This window comes from Sorex fumeus, unplaced genomic scaffold (genome assembly GCF_029834395.1).
Source record: "Sorex fumeus unplaced genomic scaffold, SorFum_2.1 ptg000098l, whole genome shotgun sequence".
Lineage (NCBI taxonomy): Eukaryota > Metazoa > Chordata > Mammalia > Eulipotyphla > Soricidae > Sorex > Sorex fumeus.
Genome location: NW_026606155.1, coordinates 415448 through 429176, shown reverse-complemented (window position 1 = coordinate 429176; position 13729 = coordinate 415448). Strand labels below are relative to the sequence as shown.

The 13729-nt window shown below is 50.8% G+C and overlaps 1 protein-coding gene across 3 annotated transcripts in view; it reads right to left on the bottom strand.

Annotated features, from left to right (window-relative positions):
• The window catches only part of DICER1 (dicer 1, ribonuclease III), a 72140-nt gene that overhangs the window by 23709 nt on the left and 34702 nt on the right, over positions 1-13729 (bottom strand). For 2 of the 3 annotated variants that reach the window (XM_056133330.1, XM_056133332.1), the window contains exons 9-13: positions 11485-11653; positions 9397-9869; positions 3406-3538; positions 1488-1730; positions 899-1047 (exon numbers count right to left, since the gene is read on the bottom strand). In XM_056133330.1, coding sequence (XP_055989305.1) covers positions 899-1047; positions 1488-1730; positions 3406-3538; positions 9397-9869; positions 11485-11653 — 1167 coding nt within the window. Of the gene's footprint in view, positions 1-898; positions 1048-1487; positions 1731-3405; positions 3539-9396; positions 9870-11484; positions 11654-13729 lie in introns of those variants that run through there. The other variant, XM_056133331.1, reaches the window with a different exon arrangement.

Below are 13729 nucleotides of genomic sequence, written 5' to 3'. Positions count from 1 at the left end.
TGCCTCTGCACAGCCGGTTCCTGGGGCAGAATCTAGAAATGTGTCCTTGGCTTAGTTCTTAGAAATACCATTTCCAACTGAGGATACATTAGCACCTTCTCAAAGATACAAATTAGCAGAACGTGACCTTACACTGTTGCTATGAATCCAACACCTACTGCACAGCACAGCAACATTCAGGACTTAGAAAGAAACACTGTAAAAAGTGAACTAGTGAACATTGTAAAAAGTGTCCTCTCATGCAAATAAACACATCTTCAATATGCCTATGGTGATCTCTTCATGATAATATTTTTGCCTTTTCAAAACAAAGAGAAATAAAGGGGGGGGCACAACTTCTTTCTCACCCAAATATTACAAGCCACGAATGAAAAGACTCACAGTGGTCTGCAACAGGCAAAACATGGTACAACACTTGTAAACAGAAGAGAAGATGGGAGAGAAGAGAGACAAGAGGGGAGGGGAGTGGAGAGGAGGGGAAGGGGAAGGAAGAGTAGGACAAAGGAGGGGAAGAGAGAGGAAGGAAGGAAGGAAGGAAGGAAGGAAGGAAGGAAGGGAGGGAGGGAGGGAGGGACAGAGGAAGGGAGGGAGGGAAAGAGGAAGGAAGGAAGGAAGGAAGGAAGGAAGGAAGGAAGGAAGGAAGGAAGGGAGGGAGGGAGGGAGGGAGGGAGGGGGGGAGGGGGGAGGGAGGGAAGGAAGGAAGGAAGGAAGGGAGGGAGGGAGGGAGGGAGGGAGGGAGGAGGGAGGGAGGGAGGGAGGGAAGGAAGGAAGGAAGGAAGGAAGGGAGGAAGGGAGGGAGGGAGGGAGGGAGGGAGGGAGGGAGGGAGGGATGGAGGGAGGGAGGGAAGGAAGGAGGCCTGCAGTTGCTTGTTTTCCACGCAGACACTCTGGCACGCACCTGTTGATGTGTCCAATGGCCGTGTTGATGGTGACCTGGGGGCCGTCCGGCCTCAGCACGTACGGCGGGAATGTGTCCTCATCGTCCACCACGGGCTCGACGTCAGCCTCACCACTCTCGACTGACTTGGAACATTTATTTCTCAAGATCTGGACATTTGAAACCCAGATTTTAGGGTGAGGAGGAGACCCACTCTGCCGCCTGCTCTCTGGCCCGTGTCCCCAGGGAAGGCCCAGCTCGGACACGGGACGCCACGTGTCACTGCTCCAGAAGAATCGCGGGTTGCTCAACCCCCACCCCCCCCACGCCCACCCTCCCCCAGCTCTGGTGCGGAGAGAGACACTCGCCCCACGCCAGAACACACCACTGCGAGAAGTCACGGGCCGGGAGAGAACCCTCCCTGCTGTCTTCCCAGCAACCCAACATAACGTTTCCACTCATTCCTAACTCTTTCCACTCTCTGAACATGTCCACATTCCTCTACCCCATCGAGATCATTCTTGGTGATTGCAAAAAAAAAAAAAAAGAGTTTTAATCTATTCTGATACATATCCAACACTCAAAAGATACATTAACTTTCAGTTCCTACCTTCTCAATAGCTTTGTACGTTTTCAGGTCTTCTTCAAAACTTTTGATTTTGTCGGTATCTGCTAACATTATGTAATTAGAGATGGGGGCCCTGGCTCTCCCCTTGGACTGAACATAGGATCGATACTCTGTGGGCAAATCAAAACGAACCACCAAGTTGCATTTTGGAATATCAACACCCTCTTCCACAATACTTGTTGCAATAAGCAGGTTGGTCTCATGTGCCCGAAATTTTCTAAGTACCTAAAAAACAAATTCACCAAAAAAAAAAAAAAAAGAAGAAGAAAAAGAAGCAATTCTAAGAAATTTTCCAAGGAAAACATCATGGTACAAGTCAGTGCCAACAATCATGCCCAGCACCGCATCTCCGGCCACCCTGAATCTTTAAGGCTACAACGAAGAGGAGGTTCTCGTTTCTGAAAACTGAGACCAGGATCACACTGGTGAGCTCTGATTTAAGGGCAGTTCATGATTTTAAGAGCATTTAAAGAGGCTTTTGACCTTACATAAATACCCACATGCAAATCACAGAACCCCTTCACATCAAAGAATACAGCTCCTTTCAAAGAATACAGTTCCCTTGAGAGGGAACTAAGGAACAAAGTGGGTGAACACATGCACTCTGGGGCCGAGCTACATGTCCCAACCCCTCGGTAACAGCCTGTGAGGTAATTCTGTGCCAACCACCCCCACCACCCCCCAAAAGATGTCCAAGCCCTTTCACTGGGATCCCTCATCACTTGGAATTAAAATCACAAAAAATCACAAGCTTTTTTCCCTGACATCTTAGGACGTATGCAATGTTGGGGCATCGGAGCCTATTAAAAATAAACCAAAACCTTGTTTCATAGTAGATTTAAAACATCATTCCCCATGTCCCAGTACTACGGTGAGTTGGTTTTTAGGCAAATCTATCAGATTCTGACTCTTACACTTGGAATATTATCAAACAGCTCTAACACAGAAAAAGGCTTCAGCATGAATTACTCTGCCACTTTTAAGTTAAATAACTTTTAAAAGTTTTTGTTTGGGAGCCAGATATTATATTGGGTTTTAGCTTTAGCATCTTTTACAAAGTTATTTCCTGTAAGAAATCCCCACCCCATTTTTTAATTAAAAAAAAAAAGCATAGAACAAAATAAAGCCAAAATCTTTAAAAGAAAGTGCTGTTTTCTGAAATATTCATCCAAGGTAGCACTTTATATTTTATTTTTTATTATTATTATTTTGGGGGGGTGGTCACACCTGGCGATGCACAGGGGTTACTCCTGGTTCTGCACTCAGGAATCACCCCTGGCGGTGCTCAGGGTACCATATGGGATGCTGGGAATCGAACCCGGGTCGGCCGCGTGCAAGGCAAACGCCCTACCTGCTGTGCTATTGCTCCAGCCCCCAAGCACTTTACATTTTAAAAATATAAAGGAGGAAGGCGTGACGAGATAGTATAGGTCTTGCCTCACATGCAGCAGACCCAGGTTTGATCCCTGGCATCCCATATGGTCCCCTGAGCATGGAGCCAAGAGTAAGCCCTGAGCACTGTCAGGTATGACCCAAAAACAGGGAGGGAGGGAGGGAGGGAGGGAGGGAAGGTTCCTGCTGGGCATTGAGGCCGGCCAGCAGCCTTGGACCCTCTGGAGCCACTTACTCTTTTTCTGTGCAAGCAGTTTGGTGTCATCAGTCCAAATAAAGGAGCTGAAAAGGGTGATGACAATTTGGCAGAAAACTGGTGTATCCGATAGCTATTCTAATCCCAAACATCTGAGAGGCAAGAGAGCGGCCTCACAGCAGACGGGCCCTGCCCGAGACACGTCTTGGCGATTACCAGAGCAGGCGGAGGGGCCGCGACGAGGGGGGCGCCCCTCTGGGCAGCGCGTGTCTGGGTTCGGAAAATGGTTATTGCTCCATTACGCTAAGTTACCTCTTCCTGCTTGCGGAATTCGGCTTCCATCTGTTTGTTCCGAGGCTGGTTCTTTCCGATGCCGTGTCCGGTTATGAAGTTGCTGCTGATGTAGGCCAGCTCGGGGTCTTGCTTGCCGGCCTCCTTTATCAACCTGGGAAAATTACACGCGCGCAGAAGTCAAGCAGAGCGGAGGGGAGAAGCTTCAAGTTTTGTGCGTGGAGCCTTCCCTAAAATAAAAATCCACGACTCTTTTGTTTTTGGTTTTGCTGGCATACTTCACAGTCTTGGGTTTTGGTTTTGTGTGTGTTGTTAGGGGAGCGGGGTTGTTGGTTTTTTCCAGACTGCCTTCACCAGAACTCACTTCTACTCTTCATATATAAAGCTGTGGCCCAAACACTGGCACCAGCAAACAGACGGCAGGGGCGGGGCCGGGGGGGGGGGGGTTGCAGTGGGGAACAGGCCCAGGAGGGGACAGAGTTGGGCACCAAGAAGCAGGGACCCTGTCTGGTTTGGCTTCAGACCACGCGTGTGCGCACACACGCCGACACACAGGTATCTCTAAACACGCAGACAGCTTCCAGCGGAGCTGGGAACACACCAAACTCCCAGCCTGAAGTGTTTCTCCAGTCACGGAATCCCCAGGTGCCCGTCTGGGCAGTAAGAGCCGGGACTCTGGCTGAGCCTGAACAGCTGCAGGGCTATTCCCGGAAAGCTCAGCCGCATCCCTGTGCTGCTCAGTTCCTCCCAGCACGCTCCCTGGCCCTGGACCTGGACCTCTGGCCACAGAAGAGAGGCTGGCCCGGGGCCCTCTTCCTGCCACCTCTCCTGTGTTAAGGAGTGTCCGTCCGCTTCAGGTGGCCTTCGGCAGAGGAGCAGCCACGGCCCGCGGCACGGCATCGTGTTACAGGGTACAGAGGGCCCGTCAGCACTGCCATTGCGGCCCCTCTGGAAATAGCCGCCTTGAACAACTCAGCACACAGGATAAATGGTTGGTTCCACACCTGATGTAAGTGATCCCAGATGGCTCCTCTGAAGTCATTCGACCTAGGATAAATTCCTAATAGAAAATTGCATTTTTAAGTCAAACCATTCTTTTTCGTTGTTGTTGTTAATACCCGAGACAGACGAATATCAAAGAGCAAGAAGGACCTTGGGCAGCCAGCTAGAGTATCTCCCTGCGTCCTTGTCAGTGAGACACTGGCACTGTCTGGTGTCAGTTTGAACGTCTACTTGGCAGCTCAGGTACTTAAAATATATCCAGAACCTGAAACTTCCTACATCCCGGCTCTACTAGGCTTCATACTAAACTCTGACCGAATCCGAAAGCAGCGTCAGATGCAACCAAACGGCATCTCCAGAAAGCTACAGAGCCAAATGCAGCCCGCTTCGATGGATGCCTGGGAATTTGAACTTATGTAAATAGGCAGCAATATGATGTAATAAAGCCCCCCCCCCACCCCAAATTGCATTCCAGGTTACCCCTAATTAGGCAACGAGTGTGTTTACTCTGGCACGAGCATTGACGTGGGTGACTTTCATTAGCTGAGAAGTGAAGGCTTGGAGCGAGCGAGCAATTTCTTGTCATAAACCCGCCTCGGGGCTGCAGGGAGGGACCCAAAGCAGCTGCGAATGAATGAAGCAGGGACCACATGCTGACCGTCCCTGTGACAGGGCTTAGCGGGAGACAATTCTCTGTCACGTCCCTAATGTGAGCTGAGGCCAAGCAAGAGGCTTCCGGCAAAGTAGAGTGAGGGTGGCGGCCGGCAGGGACCGTCCAGGCTGGTGTGTCTGACCTAATGTCCACCTGACTTCTTGCCCCCATGCCCCGGCACGCTGTCCCCATCCTCTCAGCCCTTCCTGTCCACGAAGCTGCCGCGGACAACTCCCTGCTCTTTTGGTCATTGCAAATCCATCCAAGACCCCTGTGTGGCTCACAACCCCATACACACGGACCACTAAGATATCCGGAAAGCATGAGTCCCCCCCACCTCGCACGGTCTTGGGGGTCTCCAGCTGCTCACTCCAATCTCCGCATCTCATTCACCCAGCTGACTCCGCGCATGCCCACGTCCGGGTTAGAAAACCAGCCAATGTGTGGAAGAACTCACTTATGCAAGAAACAATCTAAGGGGGGGGGAGGGGAGGGATTCAAAGACGAGCCCTCAGTCCTGCCAAGGGCCACGCGGCCGGCAAAGGCCCTCAGTGATGCCCCCTCCTGGAGCTCAGTCCCTGAGATGGTCCGACATAATTCCTCAAGGGTCTCACCATGACACAACCCCCATGTTGCACAAAGAATGTGAGATGCCTGTCCCCTGCAGAACCCTAGGAAAGGTCCTTTTCCTCTATGCTGTCTCTCTTATTTGGGGTTTATTTTTGGGGGGGGGGGGGAAGTCCCTTGATGGTGGACTCTGGGGCCATTCTGGATTCAGAAGTAGCGCTGGCCATCATGACCTGCAGTGCCGGCGGAGGGGGTGGGGGGTGGGAATCCATGTGGTGTGAGGGATTGAACCCGGGTCTCCACATGTAGAGCCAGTTCTCAGCCCACTGAGCCCGCTCCCTGTGTCATCTCTCCTACATAGCCCAGCGAGAGAAAAGTCGCACTGCCAGGATCCCGTGGCCAGGGACTGGAGAGACAGTACAGCAGGTGGGGCGCCTGCCTTGCACGCCACCAACCCAGACATCCCGTATGGTCCCCCTCAACATCACCAGGAGTGACACCTGAGTGCAGAGCCAGGAGCAACTCCAGAGCCCCACTGGGTGTGGCCCCAAGACAAAACAAACTAAGACGACCCTGAGGCTTTGATAAGCTCAGCAGCTGCTAGTGCCGGAGAGCCAGTACAAGGGTGAAGGCTGCAGCGAGTTCGAGCCCTAGCCCTGCAGAGTCCCTGACGCCTGCCAGGAGCAAGCCCTGAGCAGGACCCGGTGTGGCCCCAAAACAAGACCCCACAACCAAACATGACTGCCACTCAATGCCTCTTTTGCAGACTACAACACCCAAAAGGAGAGAGAGAACAAAAGGGAATGCCCTGCCACAGAGGCAGGATGGGATGGGGGGGATAGGGGGTGGGAGGGACACTGGGATCCCTGGTGGTGGGAAATGGGCACTGGTGGAGGGATGGGTACTTGATTGTTGTATAACTGAAACCCAAGCACAAAAATTTGTAAGTCTATAACTGTACCTCATGGTGTTTCACTAATAAAAATTTAAAAAAAAAAGAAGTAACTTCCACAAAATGCTGATTTCACTAGTGGGTGGAAAGAAGGACTGGGTCCTAAGGGCGGAAACAGAAGGAACGGCAAGATGTACAGGAGGACAGCGCGAAGAGGCAAGAGTGGGGGAGGGGCAGGACACACGGACCTCAGGGCAGCCCCAGCATGGAGGGAGACCTGAGTCCCCGGCCTGACGCCTCCAGCCCAGCGAGGGAGCCCCTCTCCCCCAGGTCACAATGAGGGTATGACCGAGGGACACAGGACTGTACCTCGGGGGCTCCTAGCAGTCCATGGGGGCAGGAGAGGCAGAGCGGGAACAACCGAAGCAGAAAAACCAGGCAGCATTAGACTTGATTCCAAAGCACAAAACGCGTGAGCCCACTGTAGCACTGTCCTCCCATTGTTCATCGATTTACTTGAGTGGGTACCAGGAACGTCTCCATTGTGAGACTTGTTACTTTGCTTGGCATATCGAATACGTCACGGGGAGCTTGCCAGGCTCTGCCGTGCGGGCGGGATACTCTCAGTAGCTTGCTGGGCTCTCCAAGAGGGCCGCGTGCAAGGCAAACGCCCGCTGTGCTATGATAAAAATGATAACTAGGATGAAAAGACAAGTTTTCCTTAGGGAAGATTCTGAAAATAGGCCTCAAACCCTCCCCTACGCTGAGAGCAGCAGGACTTGGCAACAGCGGCTATACCATTGAAAAGGTCAAAGGGCAAGCCGGGCCTCTACCCAAGTGGTGACCTTAGACCTAGGCTGCCACAGTGACGCTTCCCGCTAAACGTGACCCCGAGGGATGAGACAGGCACTTCAGTTCCATGCTGTTTCCTAAAGGCTGCGCCCCCCCCAACCCTGCACCCTGAGACACACAGGTGCCAACCCCCACTCGCGCAGCGGGGGCTGGGGCTGCCACCCCGAACGGCATCCCCGGCCCTCGGGCTCCATCTCTCCACGCTCGGGGCCGCCTCACTGAGACAAGCCCTCCGTTGTGTCCGCAATTAGCAGCCCGCAGAGCCTGCCGCAAACCTCTCGCTTCCGCGTCATCGAGCGGGAATTCCAGGCACTTTTTATGAAAATTGATCACAATTAATCTGATCCTCCGAGTCCAGAGGAAGCCACTGATTGTTGGCTCGGCCATGAGAGCTGGCACGACTCCACATACGAAGGGGAAACTGCAGCGAAAAGGGGAAGGAAAGACAATCACCCCTGCCCCCACCCTTGCTACCCTCCGGGCTTCAGAAAACACAGTTCTCGCACTGTCCTCTCAGGACCAGGGAAAACGTCCACCACGGAGAACTCCGCCAACGCTAACCCTGGACCCCATGCCTGGGCCTCCAATCTAGGCTGCCCGTGGCCAGCCCGGGCGCTCCTGGCAGGCTTTCCACCAGCAAAGAGCTGGGGAGAGAGAGAAACAGAGTTGGGGAGAAAGAGAGAGGGAGGGAGAGAGAAGTGGATGGAGAAAGAAAGAGAGGAGAGAGAGAGGGAGAGAGAGAGAGAAAGAGAGAGGGGGAGAGAGAGGAGAAAAACAGAGAGAGGGGGAAAGAGAGAGGGAGGGAGAGAGGGGGTGGATGGAGAAAGCAAGGGAAGGAGAGAGGGAGGGAGTAAGAAAGAAAGGGGGGAGGGAGGGAGAGAGAGAGAGAGAGAGAGAGTACGAGCTCACTGTGTGCTGCCTGGGGCATGAGCATGAAGAAAGAGCCGAACACTCAGCTAACAGGACCCCAGAACCATCTCGGCAACCAACCAGCAATTCACCTCCAAACAAACCACTTTTCCTCCCAGGGTCCTTCCTATTTTTAATAAAAAAATAAGTGGGTTGGATTAGAGGCTCAGAGAAGCCCGCTTCCAGCCTGCAGCTCCTGATTTCTGTGGGATTCACTACCTAGAGTTCTTTGTGGCTCCATCAGAAGGATCAGGCCTGATGACGATGGAAATTACCAGGCTGCAAACTGCCAGGGGGCTACCCCAGAGTCCAATTTTGAGTTACTCGGGTACGTTTTGCAAAGCCCCCAGTCAGTCAGAAGCAATTGAGGGATGGGGGTGGGGGGGTGGAAATCCCCAATTACTGCAGGAAACCAAGAGTGATTTTTCCTCGGAGATTGTGCTTGCTCTTGGAATTCAAGTTTGGCCAATTAGTGGATGCTGGGGGCGGGGGGGGGGGGAGCGGATGGTCTGAAGCATCAAATAAGGAACCAATTGGGGGCCCGTCTATCATGTGATACACCGGTCGACTTGAGCAAGGGCCGTAGGGGAAGGGACTGTTTACACGGAGGAAGTGCAGACGCACAGCTGGATCGGGAGAGAGAGAGAGAGAGAGAGACTGCTGGGGGAGGGGCGGGGAGCCCCCTCAGTGCGAGCCGCCATCCTTGGCGTGCTCACTCGCGCGCCCCCCCCCCCCCCCCCCCCCCACCGCCCAGTGAATGGATCCAAAAGGAAAATTCTGACTGTCTTAGCCTCCAGCCCTGCAGAGTGGTGAAGAGGTACCTCCGCTTCCACGGAAGCAAAACGCCCAGGAAAGGGCAAGCATACTCGGCCCCACGGTGCTTTAGAGGGGAAGCCGCATCTGACTTGGTCACAGATTAAAGGATGATGCGTGGAACTGAGCGATTCCAGGGGGACGAGGGGCGAGCCCGCACTCCCGCTGAGAGTGCTCAGAAGAGGCAGTCCCTCTGGGAGCACCCCCGGGTGGCAGGGGCCCTTGGGGACCGCTGCTCAATGCGCAAGCACCGTGCTCCCCACCCAGCATGACTCGTTGTGTGTGTCGCGATGGCACCAGCACCCCCTCTCGGCGGGGCACGTACCTGTTTAAGACGACTGCCGTGTATCTCCGCTCCACAAAAATAATCCCGCACAAAATGTTGGTAAACGGAGAAGGGAAATTGGTCTCTGGCTTCTCTTTCTCTTCAATTTCTTCGTCGTCGTCATCCACCTCGGAATCACTCCAAGACACGTAATTATCCTGATTCCTGTTATTGTACCACTCGACGCTCTCGAACTGCTGGCGCTCGTAAGGTTTGTATTTGCGCAAGATCTCGAGCAGTTTGATCACTTTCGGAGTCACGAACCTCAGGTCGAGCGAGGCAGGCGAGAAGTGCTGCTCGCACAGCGCGTGCACCTTCCGCAGGAAGGTGTCTGCGAACAGCAGGAACTTCCTGTGCAGCCCCTCCTGCTCCTGCTTGATGTACTTCTGCAGCTCCCGGACCATCATGCCGGCCACCTTGTCCGCACACCACGGCCCCAGGACGACCAAGACCTCACGGCAGTCCGACAGTATCTACGAACAAGATGCCAAGAGTCAAAAGGCCAAGTGGTGACCGCCTGCCATGTTCATGGGCGGCCGAACTGGGACAGGGCTCCATTGCAAATGAATGAATCTGGTGTCAATGAATTCGCCCTGTCAAACGAATCTGGCGTCACCAACAGAAATCCTGGGGCTGATCGCCCAAGGCCACGGAGGGGCCACTGATCTGTTCAAGCCCCACTTCTCCCAATGCTTATTATTCACGTATACGTCTCAGGTCATCCTTGCCCCGCCCCCCCCCCCCCCATGGGAAGGGCAATAATCTAATAGAAATTTGGACTGATGCAATAGGACAGCAGGTGACCTGGGTTTGGTCTCCAGCATCCCATATGGTTCCCCAAGCACTGCCAGGAGTAATTCCTGAGTGCAAAGCCATGAGCATCACCAAGTATGACCTGGCCGGGGGGACGGGGGAGAAAAAGGAAAGGAAAAAAAGAGTAAAAGATGCAACTGTTGAAAGTTAATAATAAAAGAGAGATTGAACTCTGTGATGGGTTAGAGGGACAGATGAGTCCCATCTCTAGACATCATGTGAGGAATTATATCAAGCAGGGTGATTTTATTTTAGAAATAAAAGACAGTTGAATGCTACCCCCTTCAACTTTCAGTTCAGCAGACCAAGGTGGGGAGAGGAAGAGGGGGGATTGGGGGGATAACTTGCACTTCTAGCAAGTTCCAGGGGAGATGCTGACTCTACCAGTTGGGGCCCACACTTCAAGCAGCACTGTTCTGAGGGGTCTCCTCTCAAAAACCGCACCACTCAGAGGGTAGATAAGATAGAGAAGAGACGGCTATGACAATAATAGCTGGGAATGATCACTCAGGAGGAGAGCTGAGGGTCAAAAGTAGGTAAAGGGTATTTTTGATAACCTTTCAGTATCAATATTGCAAACCACAATGCCCAAAAGGAGAAAGAGAGAGAGAGAGAGAGAGATAAAGGAGAGTCAAAGATGCAACTGTTGAAAGTTAATAATAGAGATATTATATATAATAATGAGAGGATAGACACACACACACACCTCCCATAGAGGAAAGGGGCAGGCAGGGGGTGGGGGGTGTTGGGAGGGAACCTGGGGACTCTGGTGCTGGGAAATGCACACTGGAAGGATGGGTGGTGGAACACTGTATGACTGAAACCCAATCATGAATAGCTTTGTAATGGCCTAAATCACAGTGAAAAAAAAAAAAAAAACACTGCAACACTCAGGACTGAGTTACAGGGAATTACAGGGAGAGGAGACCATGGAGGAATTTGTTTAGCCTGAGGATGTATGTGGATGTGAACTCCTTTGACCAAGAGGAAGAATTAGGCTTACTCCTTCTCTGTGAATCACTGTGAATCACCTAACCCATCTCATAAAACCAAAGCAGTCTGCACTGCCTGATGTAAAGCTCTGTCACTATTAATTAACTCCATTCAATAAGTATTTATGAAAAATGCTGAGAGATAAGGAGGTGAAGCCTTTGAACTAAAATGAACAGGAAACAGAAAAAAAAACACCCCTTTGGAAGTGTATTTTCATTTAAACGTCACAAATAAAGGGAAGCCCTCTCTGATACTTCCTGTACTTGCTTTGTTCCGGCTTACCTGTTTAGAAATTAAAGTAGAATCTCTTTCTTTTGAATGTACAGATATGTTACAGTCATTGATAAAATTAAGTGCATCTTCTAACTCCATCAGCAGTCTCTCGTACAGCCCACTCCGGTCAGCAAATGGTCCGCAATCCACCACCATCTCACAGGGCTGAGAAGTGCATCTTTGGGACCAGAGGTGACAGTTATCAGTTACACAGTGAACCCATGACAGCTTTATGATCCATTACATCCCTGAAACAAAAATGAAACTTCCTGCTTCCAGTATGTATTCCAACTCAGGGTTTAGGAAAGCTCAAAACAAGCCCCCCTAAAATGGTATTCACTTGAGTCTGAGTATTTTTGCCCTAGGTTTTAATGAACGATGCATAAGGCTCAGAGCCAAGGATTTTGTGATTTTTTTATGACTATTGCAGCCTTTCGGGTGTGGTTTTTGGTATTGGTGTTTTAAGTTTTAATTTTCATCTCTTGCTCCTTTAGGCATCAACAAAAATGAGAAACAATGTTCATTTAAATATAAAAAATATCACCATGATTACTTCCTCAGAAGCAGAAACAGGAAAGGGGCCAGGGTAGCGTCATATCATAGGGGTTAAGTTTTATCTCCAGAGATGCCTACTATATGAAAGATTTCCCTACTATATGAAAGGCTTAGCATTTGCAAATGTCAATTTTATTTTAAAGGGATTTTGTGTTTGCTTGGGGGCCACACCTGTTGGTGCTTGGGGCTTACTCCTGGCTCAGCACTCAGGGGTCTCTCCTGGTGGGGCTCCAGGAACCAGGTCAAAATACTGGGGATTGAACCAGGGTTGGTTGCATGAAAGGCAAATACCCTAACTCGGCCCCTTAAATACATTTTTAATGTGCCATCGAAAGAAATCATTCAGAAATACTGAACCCTAGATCTTTCATGCCTTTCATAAAATTTAGCCACCATAAATACACATACTATTTTTTTTAAAGCACAAATAATAGTGACTTAAGAAAATGAGCAATGGGGGTTGGAGAGATAATCGAGTAGACAGGACTCTTGCCTTGAAAGCAGCTGACCCAAGTTTGACCCCCCAGCATCCTTATGGCTCCTGGAGTCCTGCCAGGAGTGGCCAGGAGCAGCGCCAGGTGTGGGCCCAAAAACAAGAAAAAAAAAATGAGGGGCCAGAGCAATAGCACAGTGGGTAGCGTGTTTGCCTTACATGCAGCTGACCCAGGTTTGATCCCCGGCATCCCATATGGTCTTCCACGCACCACCAAGAGTAATTGCTCAGTGCAGAGCCAAGAGTAACCCCTGAGCAAATCTGGGTGTAACCCAAAAAGAAAGTGAAAAATAGCAGTAACATCTTTAGATGCCAGGTTTCTGCTGTTTCAACCCAAATCAAAATTTAGATTTAACTAAAGACTCCCATTTAGGAGTGGGTACTGATCCATTCCAAACACGTGCTCTACTCCTCAGGGTTCCCCCCCACCCTCGTCCAAGGACTGGGGACGGTCTGCAGGTAGAAAAGGGTTGAAACCCACTCTCTGATCCTCTGCTTCTGGAGGCTCCAAACTGTGCAGGCCTAACAATCTAATTCAGCCCAGACAAACACACTAGTCAGGTTTCTTCTCCCTTTATGTATTTTTAATCAGGAAAATGGAGAGACAGCATATTTTCTGGTTTGGCGTCTTGGGGTTTTTATTTTGTTTGGTGGAGGGGGTTGGGAGTTTTGATTTTTTTTGTTTGTTTTGCATTTGGAAACCTAGGGCTCCTATGGATCTGAAACATTACTTGTTTTTTTATCTTCACAAAGAAAACCTCCCCCACACTCCCACTAAATGCCAGGATACACTGCAAGGTGTTTTCCATTTGTCAGTGTAACGGATCATCCGAAATGCCAGAACTCAACGTTAAGACCATCACACCGGTTCGTGGACTCACACGGCTCACAGCAAGTAAGGCGGAGCAAGACCGGCAGTCCCAGCCCACGTGGATTTCATCCCATCCCTTGTCTGGGTGCGAGTGTCCTCCCAACACAGTGACTGTCCTAAGAAACGCCACTGACATTAAGGACTACCACGCATGCAGGATACCTGTGGAGGATTTGGTTACATCACACAGTCCCCTTCCAACCAATTTGTTGTGTAAGTGCCCTTCTGCCCATTTAAACAAATCATAAAAGGTTTGTTTTCATGAAATTCCAAACAGCCTCCTCAAACAAGCAAGCCTATAAGTAATAAACAACTTTTTTTTTTTTGGAGATTCA